The sequence below is a fragment of the Heterodontus francisci genome, chromosome 23 (genome assembly GCF_036365525.1).
Source record: "Heterodontus francisci isolate sHetFra1 chromosome 23, sHetFra1.hap1, whole genome shotgun sequence".
NCBI classification, from domain to species: Eukaryota; Metazoa; Chordata; class Chondrichthyes; order Heterodontiformes; family Heterodontidae; genus Heterodontus; species Heterodontus francisci.
In genome coordinates, this window is record NC_090393.1 from 62,007,789 (window position 1) to 62,032,630 (window position 24,842).

A 24,842-nucleotide genomic window follows, 5' to 3' on the forward strand; every position below is an offset into this window, starting at 1 on the left:
CTTTCCCACCCCTCTGCTCTCGGCCTCGCTCTTTCCCACCCCTCTGCTCTCGGCCTCGCTCTTTCCCACCCCTCTGCTCTCGGCCTCGCTCTTTCCCACCCCTCTGCTCTCGGCCTCGCTCTTTCCCACCCCTCTGCTCTCGGCCTCGCTCTTTCCCACCCCTCTGCTCTCGGCCTCGCTCTTTCCCACCCCTCTGCTCTCGGCCTCGCTCTTTCCCACCCCTCTGCTCTCGGCCTCGCTCTTTCCCACCCCTCTGCTCTCGGCCTCGCTCTTTCCCACCCCTCTGCTCTCGGCCTCGCTCTTTCCCACCCCTCTGCTCTCGGCCTCGCTCTTTCCCACCCCTCTGCTCTCGGCCTCGCTCTTTCCCACCCCTCTGCTCTCGGCCTCGCTCTTTCCCACCCCTCTGCTCTCGGCCTCGCTCTTTCCCACCCCTCTGCTCTCGGCCTCGCTCTTTCCCACCCCTCTGCTCTCGGCCTCGCTCTTTCCCACCCCTCTGCTCTCGGCCTCGCTCTTTCCCACCCCTCTGCTCTCGGCCTCGCTCTTTTCTACCCTTCTGGCCTTGGCCTTGCTCCTTTCTACCTTTACTCTCGGCCTCATTTTCTTTTCTACCTCTCTGCTCTTGGCCTCACTCTTTGCTCCCCTCTGAGCCTTGGCCGTTTTTACTGACCTACTCCTGGCCTTATCTTTTCTGTCACTTTGGTCAGGTTTGATTTATCCTGACTACATATTTGCAACATACATGTGACAGCTACATACCCGTACAATGGATGTTATTGTATGGTGCATGTACTTTTTTGGAAGAAGTTGGCTTTGCACCATTTGCGGTGATTCTGCAACTGGTATGAACTTGGAATGTGTAATAGTACCTAGCTGAGGCAAGTAATGCGAGCAAATTAATTTGAAATAGTCTGTTGTTTTGCTGCAGACTCTTCATTGGTGAAATGTGTAGACTTTGTCGAATCAAAGCAAAATGTGCAATGGAACTGGCCTGTGGCATTGTTCGTCATGTGTAGTATTTCTATTCTTCAGTTGGAAGCTATAACTTCATGCCATGTGGTCATCCATTTGGCCCTCTGTTTGGATGAGACATTGTGTATGTACTTGCATATTTTCATTCAGTTTTGATGAATTGCATACAGAAGCATTTAAGGCAAACCTTATTGTTGCACAACTATTTTTCGTTTTTATTCATTCGTGGGATGTGAACATTGCTGGCAAGAGCAGCATTTATTGCCCATCCCTAATTGCTCTTGAAAAGGTGATCATGAGTCGCCACCTTGAACCACTGCAGTCCTTGTCATGCAGGTCCAGCTCCAGTCTTAACTGCTGTCAGCGAGCCGAAGAATGTGTTTCATGGGTGTGATTGTAGTTATAGAGTGAGAGAAATTAAATATGCTTGGAGGAAGAATTACCTTGAGATTGTTGGGGGAGGAGGGGAACAAATAAACAGCATATAGGTTTAATGTGAATGAATTAATTGTCAGGGATTGTCAAAGGGAGGAGGACAGAACTGAGGCTGAGTGCCTGAAAGAAGGTTCTAAGAGAAGTAGTCAGTGGTGTCAAAATTTAGCTACGAATAGAAAAAAAAGAGTGCTTACATTTATGTAATATCTTTTGTGTCATCCGAACATCCCAGAGAACTTTGTAGCCACAGCCAATGAATGACATTTGAAGTGTGGTCACTATAATTAAAGGCGAGCACAGTCGCCAGTTTGCACACAGCAACATCCTACTACAACAAATGAGATAAATGATCAGTTAGTCTGTCTTAGTGATGTCAGTTGAGGGTTAAGTGTTGGTCAGGGCATTGGGAGAACTCCCCTTGTTGTTCTTCAGATAGTACTGTGGAATGAAATATTTGACATCTACCAGTATGTTAAGGAAATGAAGCTAAGCCTATCCACTCTTGGTTTAAATTTGTGGAGAACGTTGCATATGTGGAATCTGTGCACCCATGCACTGGTAGATCAAACACTCTTAGTAAATTATTTGCAGAAGGTTTTCTGAGGTTCCTGAAGGTAAATGGAAGGTGTCGGTCTCCAAAATATTGGAAATAATATTAAAAGAGTTAATATGACCAGCAAGGAGAACAGTGTGTGCTGGTAATACATACATGGGTTTTGAACTGAGAGCTGCTGAATCTGTTAAGTCTGGTGAGAAGGCATTTGAAGGATTAATTTCTATCTAAAGTCTAGTTTTTTCTTCAATTTAGCAGTTAACTAAAAATGACTCCTTGAGTTAGGCGAAGTTAAGTTTTATTCCAGTCTTAAAACAGGGGTATTCAAGCTCTCCGGGAGCAGCTACAGCTAGTTACTTGGGTAGCTGGCTTAAACTGGTTTTCAGAGGCTTGATTCAGTTGTTTTTCAGAAAATATAAAAACAGGGCTTTCTTAGTGCTGCTTTGAGTGCACAGAGTGTAAAGTGGGAGTTTAGTGAGTGAGGGAGTTCGGTGAGGGAAGGGCTCCTTTCTTCTACTTTTTTCAGCCTCTAGTAGCTGGCTCTTTCTTCGGTACAGGGTAAGAAGCTGATTAATGAGTAACTGGTAAGTCAGTTCGGCCAAGTGGAATGTAGATCTTGCAGAATGTGGGAAGTCATGGTTACACCATGTGTCCAAGACAAACACATCTGCAGGAAGTGTCACAGCCTGCAGAAGCTTGAGCTCCGGGTTTCGGAACTCGAGTGGCGGCTGGAGTCATTGTTGTGCATCCACGAGGCCGAGGACTACAGGGATAGCACGTTTAGGGAGGCGGTCACATCGCAGGTTAGGAGCGTGCAGGCAGAGAGGGAAAGGGTGATCGCCAGGCAGTCTAAGAGAACCAGGCAGGCAGTGCTGGAGTCCCCTGAGTCTGTCTCGCTTGCTAATCGGTTTTCCACTTTGGATACTGGTGAGGGCGATGGTTCCTCAGAGGAGTGCTGCCAGAACAAGGTCCATTGCACCACAGGTGGCTCAGCTGCACAGGAGAGGAGAAAGAAGACTGGAAGAACAATACTGATAGAGGATTCGATACTCAGGGGATCAGACAGGCATTGCTGTGGCCATAAACATAACTCCAGGATGGTGTGTTGCCTCCCTGGTGCCAGGGTCAAGGATGTCATGGAGCAGCTGCAGGACATTCTTCTGGGGGAGGGTGAACAGCCAGAGGTCGTGGTCCACATTGGTACCAAGCTCATGGGTAGGAAGAGTGATGAGGTCCTGAAAGCAGATTTTAGGGAGTTAGCAAGGAAATTAAAAAGCAGGACCTCAAGAGCAGTAATCTCAGGATTACTCCAAGTGCCACGTGCTAGTGAGCAAAGAAATGGGAGGATTGGTGGCTGGACAACTGGTGTGAGGTGTGGGGGTTGGGGGGGGCATCAAATTTCTGAGCCATTGGGACCAATTCTAGGGCAGGTGGGACCTGTACAAGATGGATGGGCTACACCTTAACAGGACCAGAGCTAATATCCTCGTAGGGAGATTTGCTAGTGCTGTTGGGGAGGGTTTAAACTAGCTTGTCAGAGGGATAGTAACTTGAGGGGTAGCTCAAATTGGAAGGAAGTAAAGCTGGTAACAGGAGGTAGAAAAGTAGCAAATGATATTTGAAGGCAGGCGAAATAAAGGCAAGTATCAACTAGGCTTAGAATGCAGAATAATGTCAAGAAGACAAGGTGAAGAGCACTCTACCTGAATGCACACAGCATTCGCAACAAGGTAGATGATTTAAAGGCACAAATAGAGCTAAATGGGTATGATCAAATTGCCATTCCGGAAATGTGGCTACAGGGTGACTAAGACTGGGAGCTGAATATTCAAGGATATTTGACATTTAGGAAGGACAAGCAAAAAGGAAAAGGAGGTGGTGTTGCGCTGATAAGGGAAGGGATCAGTACACTAGTAAGGAGGATCTCAGATCGGAAGAGCAAAGTGTAGAATCTGTTTGGGTGGAGCTAAGAAACAGCAAGGGTCAGCAAACATTAGTAGGAGTTGTTTATAGGTCACCAAACAGTAGTGGTAGTCTGGGGCATGGCATTAATCAGGAGATTAGAGAAGCATGTAGCATGGATAATACAGTAATCATGGGTGACTTCAATCTGCACATAGACTGGGTAAACCTAATGAGCACTAATGCTGCAGAAGACAAGTTTCTGGAATGTGTTAGGGATGGTTTTCTAGAGCAATTTGTTGAGGCACTGACTAGAGAGCAGGCTATTTTAGATCTAGTATTATGTAATGAGAAAGGGTTAATTAATGCTGGAAAAGAACATTTAGGGATGAGTGATCATAATATGATAGAATTTTGCATCATGTTTGAAAGTGAGGTAGTTCAATCTGAAGCCAGGGTGTTAAATTTGAACAAAGGAAATTATGAAGGTATGAGGGGCAAATTGGCTGAGATGGATTGGGAAAATACATTAAAAGGTATGAAAGTACATAGGCAATGGGTAGTCTTTAAAAAATTATTACATACTTTACAGCAACTATACATTCCTTCAAGGCACAAAAACCCCACAAGAAAAGGTAGTCAACCGTGGCTAATAAAGGAAGTTAAGGATTGTATAAAATTAAAAGAAAAGGCCTATTAAGTTGCCAGAAATAGTAGTAAACCGGAGGATTGGGAGGATTTTCGAATACAGCAAAGGAGGATGAAGAAACTGATAAAGGGGGAATAGAATATGAATGTAAACTAGTAAAAACATAAAAACAGACTGTAAAAGCTTTGATAGGTACATAAAAAGAAAATGTTTGGCTAAGACAAATGTGGGTCCATTGCAGGCAGTCATGAGAATTTATAATGGAGAATAGAGAAATGGCAGATAAGCTAAATGATTACTTTGTATCTGTCTTCACTGAGGAAGATACAATAAATTTCCCAGAATTAGAGATCCAAGCAAATAGGGAGAATGAGGAATTGAAGGAAATTAGTATTGGTAAGAAAGTTGTATTGGAGAAATTAATTTTCTCCAAAGGTTGATAAGTCCCTGGGACCTGATATCCCAGAGTGTTGGAGAGAGTGGATGCATTGGTGATCATCTTCCAAAATTCTATAGATTCTGGAAGTGTTCCTGCAGATCAGAAGGTCGCAAATGTCAGATCTGTTAGCCTTACATCAGTAGTAGGGAAAGTGCTAGAATCTATTCTAAAGCATGTGATAAATGGGCACTTGGATGATAATTTGATTTGGCATAGTCAACTTGGATTTATGAATGGGAAATCATGTTTGATGAACCTGTTGGAGTTTTTTGAGGATGTTACTAAAAGAATTGATAAAGGGCAGTTGGTGGACGTAGTATACTTGGATTTTCAGAAGGCTTTTGATAAAGTCCCCCACAGGAGGTTGGTTAGCAAAATTAAAGCACATGGGATAGGAGGTAATATACTAGCATGGATTGAGGATTGGTTAACAGGCAGAAAACAGAGAGGAGGAATAAATGGATCATTCTAGTGTTTGTAGGCTGTGACTAGTGGGGTACCGCAAGGATCAGTACGTGGGCCCCAGCTGTTCACAATATATATCAATGATTTTGATGGGACCAAATGTAATATTTCCAAATTTGCAGATGACACGAAACTAGGTGGGAATTTGAGTTGTGAGGAAGATGCAAAGCGGCTTCAAGAGGACTTGAACAGACTTTGTGAATGGGCAAGAACATGGCAGATGGAATATAATGTGGAAAAATGTGAGGTGATCCACTTTGGTAGGAGGAACAGATGTGCAGAGTATTTCTTAAATGGTAAGAGATTAGAAAGTGTAGTTGTACAAAGGGACCTGGGTGTCCTAGTCAATAATTCACTGAAAGCTAACATGTAGGTGCAGCAAGCAATTAGGAAGGCTAATGGTATGTTAGCCTTTATTGCAAGAGGATTTGAGTACAGGAGTAGTGAAATCTTGCTTCAATTGTGTAGAACCTTGGTTAGACCGCACCTGCAGTACTGTGTGCCATTTTGGTCCCCTTACCTTCGGAAGGATATTATTGCCAAAGAGGGAGTGCAACAAAGGTTCATCAGAGTTGTTCCTGGGATGGCGGACTGTCCTATGAAAAGGGATTGGGGAAACTGGGCCTGTATTCTGTAGAGTTTTGAAGAATGAGAGGTGATCTTTTGAAATCTACAAAGCAGTTAAAGGGATATAACAGGGTTGATGCAGGTAAGATGTTACCCCTGGTTGGGAAGTCTAGAATCAGGGGACACAACTTCCAAATAAGGGGGAAGCCACTTAGGACAGAGAAGAAGAGAAATTTCTTTACTCAGAGGGTTGTGAATCTTTGGAATTCTCTACCCCAGAGGGCTGTGGAAGCTCAGTCATTGAGTATGTTTAAAGCAGAAATTGACAGATATCTAAATACAAATGGGATATGGGGATAGTGTGGGAAAAAGGTATTGAAGTGGATAATCAGCCATGATTGTATTGAATGGCAGAGCAGACTCGATGGGCTGAATGGCCTATGCCTGTTCCTCTGTTCCTATACCACAAAACTGACCTGGCTGCAAACCCATTAGCTTCTTGTGATGCTTATATGAGTGGCTATTGGAAATAAGTTAAAACCAAGGATAATTTATGTTTGAAGATTCTACTGTAAAGTACAGTTTGAAAGAGTGGCTGGCCAGAACTCATGCAGCAGTAAAGAGTCTTCCCAGCGTTGGACCAAAGGAAGGACTGATAATCCTAAGTGCTTTTGGCGTTGGGCTGAAAATAGTTGATTAAAAATCTCAATTTTTTTATATATATATAAAGGCATTTTAAACATTATATGCCCCCAATAGTGCACTAAATATTTTAATAGGAAACTATGACTTCCTTCTAAATACCTTACCATATGGCTACACTTCACATGTAAGCCTGATAGTGAAAGTTTGCAGCCAGTTTGATGGTGGAGGTAGGGTATGCAACTGAGTTGGATTCTATTCCTGTCTGACATCCTTGTGCACTTTGCTTCAGACAGTGGGTTCTGTGGGAAGGGACAGGCTTATTAGATAGTTATTGGGAGCAGAAACACAAGATGCTTCTCCTATCCTTAGTTGGCACATCCTGAAAACCAATTATATCATTTTGTCTTCCCCTTCCCAAACTGCTACTCTAGCTAAGATCAGTAAACTCAGCATAGACAGAAAGGATCAAACTTCAGATCTTCCTGGACTCTGGCTCATTTAGGGCCATTGAGCTATTAGGAGGAACCTGAAGAAAACTTTCTAAAGAAAATATGTAAGAATGTTTAAGGAAGTTAACGATCATTAAGTTATCCCAATTGGTGTGAAATCTCAATTATATTAGAATACAAGAGGATGGGTGAATAACAACTTGCATTTATATAGTGCCATTACCATCGGACAATGTCCCAAGGCAGTTCACAGGAGTGGTATCAAACAAAATTAGACACTGAGCTGATTGGTTGGCATCCTTCCATCTATAAAAGATGAACACACACAGCAAACAATCCATTTCGGTGGCGTGTCTTCTCTTGATGCACCTTTGTTGATGGCTGTGAAGGCCAATCCTTGAGAGGCAGGTTCTGCCACAAGTGCTGCACGTGAAGCTGCCAAGTGACGCTGTGAGTTGTTGTCTTTGATGATGGCACCTGTTGCCAAGCTCCTGTAGCAACTGGTAATTGTGGTAGTGTACACCAGTTGCAAACATCCTTGAAGTGGAGCTTTGTGCGCCCCACTGGTCATATGGCCCCATCGCCTTGCCATACAGAATGTCCTTGGGACGTGTCCGATCCACCAAAGTCGCCTCTGTTTGATTACTGCCAATACACTTGGGAGCTCTGCCTCTGAGAGGACTGCCGCATTTGTGATTTTGTCCTGCCAGGATATACCCACAATGTGCGTAGACAGCGAAGATGGAAATTATTGAGCTTCTTTTCCTGATAGCTGTAAGTCACCCATGTTTCACAGCCATACAGCAAGGTGCTGAGAACACAGGCCTTCTAACCATCAGCTTGATCCTAAGGGTCAGCTTAGTGTTATCCCATGAGCGTTTCGCTGGTTGGTCGAAGGTGGTAGTCGCTTTCCCTATGCGTGTATCGAGCTCTGCATCAAGGGACTGATTGTTAGTCACTGTGGATCCAAGGTAGCAGAATTTGCGAACCAATTCCAGTGGGGCGTTGTTTAGTGTGATCAGGGGAGGAAATTCAACACCTTATCCCATGACCACAGTTTTCTTGATGCTTATAGTCAGGGAGAACAAGTTACAGGCATGGGAGAGACAGTCCATGAGTCTTTGTAGCTGAGTTTCCATGTGAGCGACTAGCGCAGCATCATCAGCGTAAAGAAGTTCTTTCTCTGATCAGGATGTGATATGTTTTTGTCTTCGCTTTCAGCCTTGACAGACTGTAGAGCTTGCCATCTGACCTAGTGTGCAAGTAGACTCCTTCCATACCTGCAAGGAAGGCAAAGGTCAGGAACGTGGAGATGATGATGCCAAACAGATTGGGGGCTAGAACACAACCCTGTTTCACTCCATTCTTCACTCCAAAACTGTCAGAAGTGGAGCCATCAAACTGTACAGTGCAGTGTATGTCGTCATGGAAGGAGCGGATGAGACTGAGGAGCTTTGGTGGACAGCCAGTTTTTCCCAAAATTCGAGCTGCACAAGGAAATATTAGAGTGGAGGTTTAAGGAGTGTTTTAAAGGAGGAAAGAGAGGTGGGGAATTCCAGAGCTTAGGGCCTTGACAGTTGAAGGCATAGTTGCCAATGGTGGAGCGATTAGAATCAGGGCTGCTCAAGAGGCCAGAAATGGAGGAGCAGAGATATCTTGATAGATTGTGGGGCTGGAGAAGATTACAGGGAACGGGAGGGGTGAAGCCATGGAGGGATTTGAAAACAAGAATGAGAATTTTAAGATTGAGGCGTTGCTTAACGCAGAGCCAGTATAGGTCAGTGAGCACAGGGTAATGGGTGAGCGATGTGAGTTAGGACACGGGTAGCAGAGTTTTGGATGTTTACGGAGGGTAGAACGTGGGAGGTCGGTCAGGAATGCTTTGAAATAGTCAAGTCTAGAGTTAACAAAGATATACATGAGGGCATCAGCAGCAGATGAGTTGAGATGTGCCCGGATTCGGGTGATGTTACAGAGGTCGAAATAGACAGTCTTATTGATAGTACAGTTATGTGGTTGGAAGCTCATCTCGGGGTCATATGTGACACCAAGGTTGCAAATAGTCTGGTCAGCCTCAGACGCAGGGAGAGGGGTGAAATGAGTGGCTAGGGAACAGAGTCTGTGGAGGAGACTGAAAATGATGGCATTATTTGAAGAAAAGTGGAGGAACTCTCCCATTGTCCTGGCCAGCATTTATTCTTCAACCAACACTACTTAAAAACAGATTATCTGTTTATTAATTAATTTGTTCTTTTTGGGATCTTACTGTGCATGATCTGGCTGTCTAATTGCTTATCTAGCAACAGTGGCTATACTTAAAATAATCAATTATATGTGAAGCATATTGGGATAACAGGAAGACATGATAAAGTCCTTTATAAATGCAATCTCTTTCTTCCTTGTACTTTCTAGAATGCTCTGCCATCAGAGAACATTCCATCTCCCTATATGGTCATGAATCTAATTGACACCTCAGTCAAGGTTGAGATTCAAGATCCTTCTTTCTGTATTAAAATGCGATGAGCTAATGGGCTAATAATGTTGACTGGTCTTCCCAATAATTAGTTGGAGGAACTGTACTGGATGTCTGACAATTTTATAGACAGTGGGGGATCAATAGACGTGATGGTGAGGTCGAACTTGGTATCAGTGTACATGTGGAAATTGACGGTGTTTCCAGATGATATCACTGAGGGGCAGCATGTAGATGGGAATTAGGAGCAGGCCAAGCATAGATCCTTGGGGGACATCAGAGGTAACTGTGTGGGGGTAGGAGGTGGAGCGGTTGCAAGTGATTTTCTGGCTATGACTGATTAGTTAAAAATAGAACCAAGAAAGGATAATTCCATCCAGCTGGATGACGAAGGAGCATAGTGTGGTGAACTCTGTTGAAGGCTGCAGATAGGTTGAGAAGGATGAGGAGAGTGAGTTTGTCATGGGCACAGTCACAAAGAATATCATTTGTGACTTCGATAATGAAAATTACAGTACTGTGGTGGGGCCGTAAGCCTGATTGAAGGGATTGAAACATGGAATTGGTGACAAGATAGGCATGGATGTGGGAGATGACAGCACCTTCAACGGTTTTGGTGTGGAAAGGGAGTTTGGAAATGGGATGGTAGTTGACAGGGACAGAGGGGTCAATACAATATAAATTCAACACGTTGAAATTTCTGCTTTTGGCCATTCCTGCTCACAGAAGCATAGAAAATTTAAGGCACAGAAAAGGCCACTTGGCCCATCGTGTCTGTGCCGGCCGAAAAACGATCCACCCATTCTTATCCCACCTTTCAGCATTTGGACTGTAGCTCTGGAGATTACGGCACTTGAGGTGCATATCCAGACTCCTTTTGAATGAGTTGAGGGTTTCTGCCTCAACTACCCTTTCAGGCAGAGCGTTCCAGACCCCCAACACCCGGGTGAAAACATTTTTCTTCATCTCCCCTTTAATTTTTCTACCAATCACTTTAAATCGATGCCCCCTCATCACTGACCTCTCTGCTAAGATGAATGATCCATGCCCCTCACAATTTTGTACATTTCAATCAGATCTCCCCTCAGCCTTCTCTGTTCTAAGGGGAACAACCCCAGCCTATCCAATCTTTCCTCATAGCTGCATTTTTCCAGTCCTGGCAACATCCTTGTAAATCTCCTCTGTACCCTCTCTAGTGCAATTACATCCTTTCTGTAATGAGGTGACCAGAACTGCACACAGTACTCAAGTTGTGGCCTAACCAATGCGTTTTACAGCTCCAGCATAACCTCCCTGCTCTTATATTCTATTCTTTTGGGCCTCCTTATCTCGAGAGACAATGGATACGCGCCTGGAGGTGGTCAGTGGTTTGTGAAGCAGCGCCTGGAGTGGCTATAAAGTACTCAAGTTGTGGCCTAACCAATGCGTTTTACAGTTCCAGCATAACCTCCCTGCTCTTATATTCTATACTTCAGCTAATAAAGGAAAGGTTTCCATATGCCTTCTTAATTATCTTATCGACCTCATCTAAAATCTCCGGATCCTGTCTTTTTCTCTCCAAGACTTGACTGCATTTTCTACTTGTACTTTGTACTATGTTCTTGAACCTGTCTGTTTGCATTATACCAGGCCAAATCAATGTGGTAGCTCGCCTCCTGCAGCAGCGGTGTCCTAGAGGCAGCTTGTGTGTCATGTAGCTTGTGAGCTCATTTAATCCTGTGAGCATTTGTTGCATTCCTGTTATCTTTACACAAACCCAACTTCAGTATTTCAAAACTTTAATTGGAGGACTGGAAGAGGGAGCGGAGCGTCGGTGATGGGCCAAAATCTACCAGTCAGCAAGCAGCTAAAACTTCCAAGTTTTCAAGCTTTGGTTGGGGAGGAGAAAAGGATGATGGTATTGTTAATTTGTATACATGGGGAGGATGTCTCACTTAGTGTGCATGGAAGTTTTACCTTTTTGATTTATGGGGATCTTGCTTTGTATTGAGTTCTCAATTATGTGGATCTTGCTTTTAGTATGGTGGAGGAACCTTGTGCCTTTATTTATGGGGGCTTGAAATATTGTGCTGACTCAAATAGTCAATTCATTGGTTTGACCAAATTTATCAGGCTGCCTTCCCCTGCTCCAAAAGGTTGCCATCGTATGCTCTAGTGACAGTCTCATGCTCTACTCTCTGATGTGCAGTCAGCATGTAGAACAGCTAGTGTTGTAGTCTTAGGTCATGGGGCTTTTCTGTTTCAATTTGATGATCCCAGTGGTATGAAAACATCTGTTCTCAACAATGGACCCCCATTGGTGAATTTAGGATTTTATCCATCAGTAAGTAAGCAGTGCTGAGAACACAATTTCTGCCAAATTCAAACACAAATGCCCTGATTTTAACTCTTCCCTGAACTCCCACCCTTTTTAGGAGGCAGTTCAAATAAGGGTAGCAATTTACCCCTGTGATTCTGTTGCTTCCCTGCTGGATCACAATATTAACCTGCTTTTTCCAGCATGTGAGCAAGACACCTGCAGGAAGGCAGCAGATCCTGCTTTAAATATGCAGATCGGGTTCAGATTATATTATTGGGACCAGACTCCATTTTTTGTCCAAACCTTTAGCAGGGGAGCTGTGACAGCTTCCTCATGAAGCCAAACCTGCTGGGAGTAGGGTCATGAGCTGAAAGAGGACCAGGCAGGTAAGTTTAAAAAAAAAATGATTTCATTGTAGTCCAGTGGCTTTGACTCAATGTTCAGACTCTGGAGAAAGAAGGCTCTGGGTTCAAGTTCCACTCCAGAGACTTGAGCACATAATCTAGACTGTAACTGCAGTTGAGTACAGAGGGATTGCTGCACTGTCATAAGTGCTGTCTTTCGGATGAGACGTTAAATTGAGACCCTGTCTGCCCCCTCAGGGTGACGTAAAAGATTCCATGACACTAGTTCAAAGAAGAACAGTGGAGCTCTCCCTGATGTCCTGGTCAATATTTATCCCTCAACCATATTTAGGAACACAGAACAGGCTTACAGCACACTGGGCTGCAACAGAACCAGCTTAAAGTATAGTGGGATGTGTTGGAACGCTGTAGTAGCGAGAACAGGAGAACTGGTGCTGAAGAAGCCACAACTGTGTAAGAAATAGCTGATTGCCACAGAATTACTTTGATTGATGTTTTGTTTCAACATAGCCTGTGTTACAATCAGGTGAGGAAGGGTCGAAGGGCAGAACTCTTTTCTCTCTCCTTGTTTGACCACAACAGATTTATTTCTTTTTTAAGTGGAAATACTTGCCAATTCAGTGAGTGTTTACTTGTTTACGTGCCGTGATCCTAAAAAAAGGCCAATTGGACAATTTTTCTCGGGCTTAACAAAGAAAGAGGTTAACTTTATTGTACTTAAACCAACCTCAGTAAAAATAATAAAATATGCTCCAACTAACTTACACACACACACACAAATAGGTTACAGAGTCGGGAAGGATAGATTGGTCGAATTAGAGTCCAGAGAAACAAAAGGTGTATACAGTCTGTGGAGGTTGGTGACTCAGCTGGCTTCAGGCTGAATTCGGTGGTCCTGAGGCTTCTGGTTTGAAGAGGTGGACGCTGATTCAGTGGTTCAGCAATGTGACTGAATTCCATCGAGGGAGATCTCTGTCCTTTCAGGAAAGTTCTCCACTGTGTAGCTGAAGCAGGTTTCTGTCTGTTCTTTCCAGAAGGTTCTCTACCCACAATAGCTCCCCATCAGACTTAAGTCATTAAGCACAGTTCAATTAAACCACTGAACATTACAGTCTACAGCAGGGAATACACCTCGGTGTTCACGGTCAGCAGTCAGTGTTCGAAGCTTGAGTGGTTCGTTTCCACCAGTTTAATTTTCAGGTTTCCAGCTGGTGGATTAAAAAAAAAATCATCCGTCAACCTAGCATGTTTTCGTGACACAGGGTATAACTGAGTACAATTTGCTACTACAATTTGCTAACCAAAATTTTGATATATCAGCACATTACTGCATGTCCTTCTGTTCCTATAGCACTGAGTGTGCAGTACATTAATATGTCAGAAATCATTCTGAAGCCAGTTATAGAACTGATTTTGTTTTGTTTCCTTTTCCAGATAGAAGTCAAGACAGCGTAATTTTGGTACTTTCTGATTCTAACTCAACACAGGACGTCTTCACAGATGCAGCCAGCTCTCAGGACAGCAGCAGGAAGATTCACTCTGGGAAAGGCAGCCCCTCGTCTTCCTCAACTGTGGAGGCTACTGTGTTGTCCAGGGAGAGTCAGGGGAAACTGGAGGAAGAGGATTTAGTGGCTCGGGTTTCTTCTGAGGATTGTAAAGGCGGCAGTGTGGAGATCACAGAAGCCATAGATGCTTTGACTTTGAGATTGGCAGAGCGCACAGCTCACAGGGTGCCTATGGAGGCAGTTGTGCTGTCCAGGGAGAATTATAGGAAGTTGGAGGAAGAGGACTCGGTGGGACGCGTCTGCTCTGAGCTTTATAGAGGAGGAAGCGTGGAGATTGCTGAAGGCATAGATGCTTTGGCTTTGAGATTGGCAGAACAAGCAGAGGCAAAATTGCACACAGAGTCGCAGTGTCAGACGAGTACCATTAACGCCACGAATGTCACTCCCAGCAGGGCCACTTCCTCATCTCTGTGCGACTCAAAAAAGAAAACAACTGAGCCATCAGGAGAGATGAAAGACACCTACAGGTTGGAGGATCTCCCTCAGAGCCTGCCGGGAGACGAGAGGGAGCAGCGTCGAGTCCTGACTGAACAGTGCATCAGAGCACTGCATCTGTGTCTCAGTCGATTCCCTCAGCACTACAAGAGTCTCTACAGATTGGCTTATCTGTACATATATAATAAAACACACAAGGTAAGTGACTCCGTCCTTCTTCCTTTTAGCAAACCTTATTCAGATTTTAAGGAATAAATAGCTGTTTGAGATAGACTTTGTGTGATTGAAGGGATGTGGATGACAGAAGGACTATGAAAGTAATGTGAAAAAGGATAAGATGAAGAGCCACTGATAATCGGGCGTGGGAATTTCACCTTTAGAACTATTAGTGACTGATTTGAGATTCTGTATTTAATGTGTGCAAATTCTTTCACTGTTCTAGCAGTACCAATTTCAAAACTCAGCACCTTGAAGAGAATTAACATGTTTTGCTTGTGTAATTATTTTGTCAAGAGCAACTGCTGTTGCTCTTTTTAAAGGAACTGAGTAGGAGCTACTAAGCTTGGCCATGTGACAGCTGAATTTAACTCCTCATCTCTACCTATCCTTTTGGGATGATTTTAAATAAATAACAACACGGTTTTGGCAAGTGGAACACATTCTTATCAGCTGTTGCTCTCCCATCAAGGCATTATTTAAAATAGTAACTCTTCCTCCCAGTTCCCAACGTCAGCCAGGCTGTCGTGTTGATTGTAATTCTGCTGGGTCGACACTGATTTAAAATCAGCAGAGGGAGCAATGGCTGGTCATCACAGTATTGGAGAAGTGGAGCACACATAACAGAATCAGGGAAATTACAGCACCAAAGGCAGCCTTTTAATCCATTGTTTTTCAACTGAAGTGATCAACTCTAATCACATTCTCCTGTTTTTTCCCCCACTATCTCCCTGGATCACTACTTGTTATAAAACATTTCGTGGGTTACTTTGGCATACGGGTAAAATCACCTGCGCAACGGATGTTGTGCTGTAAGACACGCCTGGTTGGAAGTCTGGTTTAGCATGCAAATTTTATTCTAATTACTGATTACCATCATTTAAATTTGTCTGGAGGTGCGAAAGCAGACACCAGGAGGTTTGGCACTCAAGTGCTGATTAGACACAATTTTTGTGGGGCAGTATATGTGGGCTCTACACATCCACTTCCACTGAAGGTGTGGAGTGCGCTGGCTGATGCACAGTGGCAGGTGTCAGGATGGCTCAGGGACTGAGCGAGAGGGCGCGCGGTTTCTCAGACGTGGCACAGGAGGTCCTGGTGGAAGAGATCCGGAGAAAGAGAGAGGTCCTGTACCCACAGTGGGAAAGGCACCACCTCATCTTACTGTTCCTCACTTCAGCAGCTGGTGCTGCCCTGCCTGGCCTCGTTCCATTGCCCTGACTAAGTAGGGGACCCCTAGCAAGGTGCCCATGACCCAGCACTCTCTTTTCTCCTGGTGATTCCTATAAGGTCTGCACAGCAACCGCTCTCTTTTTAGGTGGTCCTCGAGAATTTTCAAAATAAATGCTAAGAGTGTAGATGTGTTGTTCTTCTGAATTTGGAATTTGTGCCCCTTTGTTATTGTCAGATACAATCTTTCATAATTTTTAAATCTTCTTTTAGAACTCCCCTGATCCTTCTCTGTTCCGGTGAGAAAAGTCCATGTTTTTGAGCCTTTCTTGGTGACTATAGCGCCTCATGATTGATACAATTCCAGTAAATCTTCTCTCTACCCTTTCCATGACTCAAATACGTCCTGTAATGGGATTCCTCGTACGGCAATAATCAACTAATGCAATGCTGGAAATCTGAAATTAAAGCACAAAAGTGTTGGAAATACTGAGCAGATCAGGCGGCATCAGTGAAGAGATGTTTTGGGTCGATGGCCTTTCATCGTCTGCAGAGTATTTTCAGCTTTTTCTGTAGTTTACTGCTCAGCTTTTCTAATCTTCATGTTTTTTCTTTTGGTACTGTTGATGTGTCCCAGTTTTTTTTCAGTATTGTTCCCTGCATTTATTACGTGCCTCTTTCATAAACTAATTATTGCTCTAACCTGTCCTCATAGAATCCCAGCCTTTATGTTGAAGAAAATCCAGATTGTGCCCAATTGTCGAACAAATTCTCTGGACTCAGACGTTGAGAATCAAACCCTTTATTGCATGATATCATGGGGGATAACACCTTACCTAAATGCGGTTCAGTGCTACACCCCAAAGAGCTACAGATCGCCGTGGATTTATATAGTATAAAAGAGGCAGAGCTAACAGTTTCACAATTAGATAAACACCCACAAGACTGCCTACGTAACGGTGCACCATGCAGGGTCCGAGGTCAGCGAAACATCAGTTTCAACAATAACAAGCTAGTTCCTTAATTCAATGCCCACTCCAGACACCATATCTGGCCGTAATGTCTGATTATGGTTAGCTGCTCTGTCTACAATTTATGACAGTTGGTTGTGGTTAGATTAGCTACAAGCTGTGTCCTGCTTTTCTGCTTCTACAAAGTTAAGTAATAATTAACAAAGCTCAGAAAATTCTCCAACAATCCCTCCTTTTATCATACCATGATAATACAATATCATCGTATGTGGAGGGGAGAGGTATTTAACGTAGTCATTGAAGCATAATATCTTTCCTGCCATCGCACTGTGCCAGCCGCAAGGCCAAGCTAGCAATACATGATTGATTAATCTCAGTTTAAATGTTCCCATAATCTCTGTTCTTAAAATTCTAAAATTCCGTTCTCACAGTCCCCTCTTGACTCTTCGACAACCCTTTCAAGAATCCTTCCCTTGATCCCACCTAGGTGCCTTTAATGATCTCTATTTGTCTAGAAACAGCCTTCAACACCCGGAGGGGTCGCACTCAATACGTCGCCTGCTTATATCACAAGGGGGCAGCGGGAACTATGTAAAGGCATAGGTTTTGCAGGGGCTTCAAATACTTGCTTACAACATAAAAGGTGGTACACTTGTACAATTACCATCTCAATTAAGCATCACTGTTACATAATCGATTGTACAAACATAATACAATTTCATAAAGTACATTGATCATTCATTTGCTCACTTTAAGTATCTATGAAAAGGTTATACAGTTACCCCCTTTATGGCATAACTAAATGTCCCTCCTTTGAGAGAGCAAGTTCGAACACTAATTGCTTTTCGGGTAGCTGTCCAACCTGTGTTCATACATCCTCTTACATCGCCTAATTAATTTCTTAAATTTCCAAATTACGTATGTCACATCTAACACCATGATACCCAAAACCACTATCAGGACATGGGAGATAATTCTAAACCAGGGGTGTATCTGCACGTCTGACCCCAGTTCCAGAAGTCCTCCTGCCAGGTAGAATCATTTATCTTGTCAATCTCATCTTGTAGCATCTTCGACTGTTGTTCCAGCTTGCAATGGCTTCTCGCTGCTATCTCTCTTTACCCAAGCGTGTGAGCAATGGTTGAATAGTATATTCATAGTCCCGGAGGTAATTTGTCAAATCCTCCTTAATACTTTCTGTCACAGTTATCGTTTCTGTCTTTTGCACATGTATCTGTACCAACTCCATCTTCCCTACTCGGGTTGGTATTTGTGGGTTGAACCAAAATGTACTGTTGCTCACCGGACAAGTCCGTTTATGTCCATACTGGTACTCCTTCGCTGTGGTGGTTAAGCAATATCTCCCCTTTCCCATATAGGCCATATGAGTTAGCCCTGACGATGCTTTCCTAGCCTCCCTGGTGCAATTTACAGTGGCATTAAATCCACATTTTGATTCTGCCGTTTTATATATAGGATGAGGACATATGACCACCTGGTTTTCCAGACTACACTCAGACAATGGACAATGTTGTTCCAATTACCTCTTTTTCAATTTCCATAACATAGGGTAACACATCATTGTATTTTATGTAATCTTTTTATCATTTTCTCATTACCAAATTCCTGTCTCAACAATTGTTACAGTAATACCTTGTACAACTCTCGGGTCTTCTCAGGGCACCAGTCAGGTAGCTGGATATCTGAGAAAATCAATATTACCGGTACCAACTCAAGCTTTACATTATCATATACAATTTTATTAGTTTTTATTATCGCAAGTCCATTTTCTGGTCCTGTAGTCAAGACCGGGCAAGGGAGACCAGTCACTTGTGGCTGTTGGGTCGTAACCTTACTCGTCAGTAATTAGAATGTGGAGTTAACCGTGGGGGTTGGTGCTTGTCTGTTTAATCTCATAACCAGAAATAGGAACAGTCCTTTTTTTATCTTAGAGCTTTAATATCTTGCGCTAGGGGAGTTCGAGGATTGTCTGCACTCACTTTTGCTCTGTCTCATGCTTTCCCTGTGTTGTTATTATTCCCAAATAAGAAACCTTTTCCTTCATTATCGGTGCCATTTTAAGCTTAACTTTCACTCTAACCTTCTGAAGGAAGGTGGAATATCAATGGATTATTATAAGATCCCTGGGAGAGACACGTCCAGATGTACTGTTGTCCCTTGAACGTAAATGCAAATTTATATTGACACTCTTGTGCCAACTGTATGGACCAGAACCCATTGCTAATGTCCAACACAGTAAACCACTGATTTGTTATTTTCTAAAACTTTGATTGTCCTCTTAAATATCAGATAAATTTCCCTTTTATTGCTTTAAATAACCACTCATATCAATGAAATTTTGTTTATTGATTCCAATTTCTTATGCCCAGACTTGGTTGTACTTTTGTACGTTAAGGACAGAAATGCTTGCAACTATCTTTCCTTCTCAAGCATTTTGTCTCATTGATAAAGATGCTATGATATTTGATGTCTGCAATTAAGTTTTAAATTCTCAAAGCTGCTGGATCTCTTGTTGTGGCATCAGTTCTCATGTGGCCTTGGAACCTGCCGTCACCTGCTTAAAAAGAATCCATTGTGGCTCTGCCCCTGAGCCCAATGGGTTAATTTGTCCAATTCTATCTGTCAACTTAGAAATGTAAAATTTGGCAATGTCCAATATGTATAAATTTGACTCTCAGCAATGCAAAAAGCTGCAGCGGGTTAAGTTCTTTGTTTGTCTCCAAGGGGGCGGAGCAAAACATTCTCAGCTTCGTCACTTTACGAAACCTTTCTTTTCTGATTGAAAAGAGCTATCCATTTTAAATTTTTTTCAATCCTTTTGGTATCCTTAGGGTTTAAAAACAACAAAATCATGTGTAACATTTTCAACTTCAAAGGAAAGCATCTCCATCAGGAAAGACAGCATTTTAGATTAAACTCCAATTGTTGCCAAATTTTTTAGTATCTTTTGTATGAGGTTCCTAATCCAAGGATTTTTACAACAAAGATGATTCCAATTCCAATTTACTGCAATAATATTTAAATCAAAATTGCCGATGTTATATGAATGAGTCTTGTGTCCGGAACTTAAGACTCCTCCAAAACTCGACATAATAAACTTGAAAGTTCATTGTGGTTGCAAATGACATTTCCAGTTCTTCAACTTAAACAGGTCAATTAACCTTAACAGTATTAATTCAATTCAGACTTATTAACTTATAATACTTATTAACTACACACAGAACAGAATAGCACGTGCTTATTTTAAAATATAGGTAAATTACATCATTTTCTTGCTCTTCAGGCGCCTTTTCAAATGACTGTAATAAAACCAAAAACTAAAGAAAAAGTTATTTAACATTCTTACAACAAAAGACTTAACACTAGGTCCTTACACAAACTTTAATCTTTTTAAACAGACAGAATCTTTCCTATATCTCCTTTTCTATCCTTTCTTTCCCTTAAAACAATATAACAGCCAGTAAAACGTGTCTTCAAATTTAGACTGTAAAATAAAACAATAGCAGAGTTTCCAATTAAAACAATGTTCCAAACCCCAAATTAGATTTCTGCCAGACATCTTCAGACCTTCAAGGCTGAAGCTTATCCCTCAGAAAATTGTTCATTGCCTTTTCACAGTTGCAAAACCAACTAAAAATAAAACTTTAACTTAAAATATAATTCAATTTTATATCCCATTCCTGGGTGCACAATCTTAAATTGAAATGAACACACTCAACAATCACTTTTCACACTCATTCAATTCCAAACAACTTAATAGACTCATGCTTTCAACATTAAAGCCAGACAACAAAGAGTTAACGACAGTCAGTTCTACAGAACACAAGCTGTTCTTCCCAGATATTCAATTCATTTGCGGAAGCTTCCAACATTCTCACAATTGAATCAAAGACACCGTAACTTGTTTTTACTTTAAAACATACCTATCTTTAAAACACATATTTACCGTGACACTTCTGCATCTCCTTCAAGGGGGCAAACGGACGTGGGTCGCCTTTCTCCAGAGGACATGGATTACTCGTCCCCGGGGGCGACCCTTCCTTCTTGGAAGCCGTTGAGTCCATTCTTACTTCTACTTTCTCAAAACCTTCTAATTTCACTTATGAGTTCTTTTCTATGGAGTAAACAGCATTAACACAAACAAGAGACAAAACCACACACAAGGAGACGAACAGGCGCAGTTAATGTTAAATTCTCAAGGTCAGCTAACCGGCTCATCCCTGTCTCTTCAGATCAACGGCATTTTCGTTCTCCAACTCTTGTCACCCGCATCTTTCTCTAGGGCCAGATCAGCGGGTGTACTCAGGAGCCCCGAAAACGTGCCTGTTGGGTCAATTTGGTAATTTAGTTACAGCCCCAGTCATCTCTGTCCTATATCTTGTCACCGTATTTTACTCACTTCCCATGTGTGAGAGTTAACTTCGTATACTCAATGGGATCAGGTATTCGGCCCAGCCGACTATGCCAGATTCCTAAATTTACTGGATTTTCCATTTATCAACTTTTCAACTTCCCTTCGCAGAATTACTCATTTCCCATGTGTGAGATTTAACTTACTCAACTTTAGAACTTTTCTGATCAGGTTTCAGCCAATTCTTCCTTGACCCCTTTGTTCCCTTCGCCCATTAAATTCCTGGCCTTCACGTGGGACCCAATTGCCCTCTTAATTCCGGCTCAGGCTGGGTGATTGGGACATTAGGGTCGCAGAAAAGTTGACATACCCCTGATCCTGTCCATTAGTTTTTTCACTAGGTTCTTTTGGATCCCGTGAACTCAGGGATCCTGCCGACTATGCCAAATCTGTTGGAGAAAATCCAGATTGTGCCCAATTGTTGAACAAATTCTCCGGACTCAGACGTTGAGAATCAAACCCTTTATTGCATGATATCATGGGGGATAACACCTTACCTAAATGCGGTTCAGTGCTACACCCCAAAGAGCTACAGATTGCCGTGGATTTATATAGTATAAAAGAGGCAGAGCTAACAGTTTCACAATTAGATAAACACCCACAAGACTGCCTACGTAACGGTGCACCATGCAGGGTCCGAGGTCAGCAAAACATCAGTTTCAACAATAACAAGCTAGTTCCTTAATTCAATGCCCACTCCAGACACCATATCTGGCCGTAATGTCTGATTATGGTTAGCTGCTCTGTCTACAATTTATGACAGTTGGTTGTGGTTAGATTAGCTACAAGCTGTGTCCTGCTTTTCTGCTTCTACAAAGTTAAGTAATAATTAGCAAAGCTCAGAAAATTCTCCAACACTTTATTACATGCCATTTACAACTAGTTGGAAAGTATTTAACCTGTACCTTGAATTATGGTCAGTATTTTGCAAGTGTTCTATCTCCAGGTCATTACTTCTCATCCTTCATACCAGGAAGAAAATGTGTCACTCCATTCTTTCTTGTTGAACATAGAGTCAGAATCATTTCCCGCACAGGAGAAAGCCATTCGGCCCTTTGAGTCCATGCCAGCTCTCCACGGAGCTATGCAGTCAGTTCCACTCCCCAGCTCAATCCCCATAGCCCTGGCAAGTCTATTTCTCTCAGGTGGCTGACCAACTTCCTCTTGAAGTCATTGATCATCTCGCCTTCCACCACCCTTGTGAGCAGCGCGTTCCGCTGCGTAAAAAAAAGTGCTTTCTCATATTTCCCCTGCATATTATGCCCAGAATATTCAATCTGTGTCCCCTAGTCTTTGTACCATCGGTTAATGGGAACAGTTTTGCCTTGTCTCACTTATCTAAACCTGTCATAATAATGTGCATTTCTATCAAATCTCTCCTCAATCTCCTTTGTTCTAAAGAGAACAAATCCAGCTTTTCCAACCTGACTAAAATCCCCCCTTCCCAGGAACCATTCTACTAAATCTCTGTACCCTCTCAAGGGCCCTCACATCCTTCAACATGCTGGTCAAGGAAATAGCCCTGAATGTATTCTAAGAAGTACTGTCTACCACAATTTACAATCTCCCCCTGTGCATATTGTAGGGTGGGAGGTGGGGTGGGTTACTGTTCATTGCAGGGGGCATAGGATTTGGAGCATAGCTTCAGATGAACCAGAAACACTTGTAACTGAGAGGTGAGTATGTGGTTTCTTTAGAATCTATCCAAACCAACTTCACACCCAATATTAAATCTGGGATCGGTGGATTTTTATTAGGAATACGGGACCAAGGAAGGTGAATCTATTTGAATGGCAGAACAAGCATAAGGGGCTGAATTGCCTACCCCTGTTCGTAGGTTCCTACAGTGCATGTAGGATGTAGACTTGGGGTGGGGTGGGGGGTGCATGGTGTAGATTATTTTTGGATGGGGGGGGGGGGTTGCAGGTTGCAGATTATTTGGGCGGGGTGGAGGGTGCAGATGAGTTGGGGGTTGTAGGGGGCAGATTATTTGTGGGGGGTGTAGGGTGCAGATTATTTGTGGGGGGTGGAGGGTGCAGATTATTTGTGGGGGGTGTAGGGTGCAGATTATTTGTGGGGGTGAAGGGTGCAGATTATTTGTGGGGGTGAAGGGTGCAGATTATTTGTGGGGGTGTAGGGTGCAGATTATTTGGGGGTTGTCGGGTGCAGATTATTTGGGGGGTTGTAGGGTGCAGATTATTTGGGTGTTGTAGGGTGCAGATTATTTGGGAGGGGGTGCAGGGTGCAGATTATTTGGGGGGTGTAGTTTGCAGATTATTTGGGGGGATGTAGGGTGCAGATTATTTGGGGGTTGTAGGGTGCAGATTATTTGTGGGGGGTGTAGGGTGCAGATTATTTGGGGGTTGTAGGGTGCAGATTATTTGGGGGTTGTAGGGTGCAGATTATTTGGGGGGGGTGTAGGGTGCAGATTATTTGTGGGGGTGAAGGGTGCAGATTATTTGTGGGGGTGAAGGGTGCAGATTATTTGGGGGTTGTAGGGTGCAGATTATTTGGGGGTTGTAGGGTGCAGATTATTTGTGGGGGGTGTAGGGTGCAGATTATTTGGGGGTTGTAGGGTGCAGATTATTTGTGGGGGGTGTAGGGTGCAGATTATTTGGGGGTTGTAGGGTGCAGATTATTTGTGGGGGGTGAAGGGTGCAGATTATTTGTGGGGGTGTAGGGTGCAGATTATTTGTGGGGGTGTAGGGTGCTGATAATTTGGGGGGTTGTAGGGTGCAGATAATTTGGGGGGTTGTAGGGTGCAGATTATTTGGGGGTTGTAGGGTGCAGATTATTTGTGGGGGTGAAGGGTGCAGATTATTTGTGGGGGTGAAGGGTGCAGATTATTTGTGGGGGTGAAGGGTGCAGATTATTTGTGGGGGTGTAGGGTGCTGATAATTTGGGGGGTTGTAGGGTGCAGATAATTTGGGGGGTTGTAGGGTGCAGATAATTTGGGGGGTTGTAGGGTGCAGATAATTTGGGGGGTTGTAGGGTGCAGATTATTTGGGTGTTGTAGGGTGCAGATTATTTGGGGGGGGTGCAGGGTGCAGATTATTTGGGGGGTGTAGTTTGCAGATTATTTGGGGGGTTGTAGGGTGCAGATTATTTGTGGGGGTGAAGGGTGCAGATTATTGGGGGGTTGTAGGGTGCAGATTATTTGTGGGGGTGAAGGGTGCAGATTATTTGTGGGGGTGAAGGGTGCAGATTATTTGTGGGGTGAAGGGATCAGATCATTTGGGGGTTGTAGGGTGCAGATCATTTGGGGGTTGTAGGGTGCAGATTATTTGGGGGGGTGTCGGGTGCAGATTATTTGGGGGGGTGTCGGGTGCAGATTATTTGTGGGGGTGAAGGGTGCAGATTATTTGGGGGGGGTGTAGGGTGCAGATTATTTGGCAGTTGTAGGGTGCAGATTATTTGGGGGGTTAAGGGTGCAGATTGTTTGTGGGGGTTAAGGGTGCAGATTATTTGTGGGGGGAGGGGTGCAGATTATTTGTGGGGGGGAAGGGTGCAGATTATTTGGGGGTTGTAGGGTGCAGATTATTTGGGGGTTGTAGGGTGCAGATTATTTGGGGGTTGTAGGGTGCAGATTATTTGGGGGTTGCAGGGTGCAGATTATTTGGGGGTTGCAGGGTGCAGATTATTTGGGGGTTGCAGGGTGCATATTATTTGTGGGGGTGAAGGGTGCAGATTATTTGTGGGGGGAGGGGTGCAGATTATTTGTGGGGGGAGGGGTGCAGATTATTTGTGGGGGGAGGGGTGCAGATTATTTGTGGGGGTGAAGGGTGCAGATTATTTGTGGGGGGAGGGGTGCAGATTATTTGTGGGGGTGAAGGGTGCAGATTA

General features: G+C 43.5%; 1 protein-coding gene and 1 long non-coding RNA gene across 5 annotated transcripts in view; one reads left to right on the forward strand and one right to left on the reverse strand.

The window, feature by feature from the left end:
* Nucleotides 1-24,842, forward strand: part of cabin1 (calcineurin binding protein 1) — a 678,888-nt gene that overhangs the window by 196,690 nt on the left and 457,356 nt on the right. For all 4 annotated transcript variants that reach the window (XM_068055415.1, XM_068055418.1, XM_068055416.1 and 1 more), the window contains one exon: nucleotides 13,645-14,408. In XM_068055415.1, coding sequence (XP_067911516.1) covers nucleotides 13,645-14,408 — 764 coding nt within the window. The remainder of the gene's footprint in view (nucleotides 1-13,644; nucleotides 14,409-24,842) is intronic.
* Nucleotides 12,885-21,849, reverse strand: LOC137382871 (uncharacterized). Its single transcript, XR_010977302.1, has 2 exons — nucleotides 20,535-21,849; nucleotides 12,885-13,418 (listed from the first exon to the last, which is right to left on the reverse strand). It is a non-coding gene; the product is annotated as an uncharacterized lncRNA (long non-coding RNA).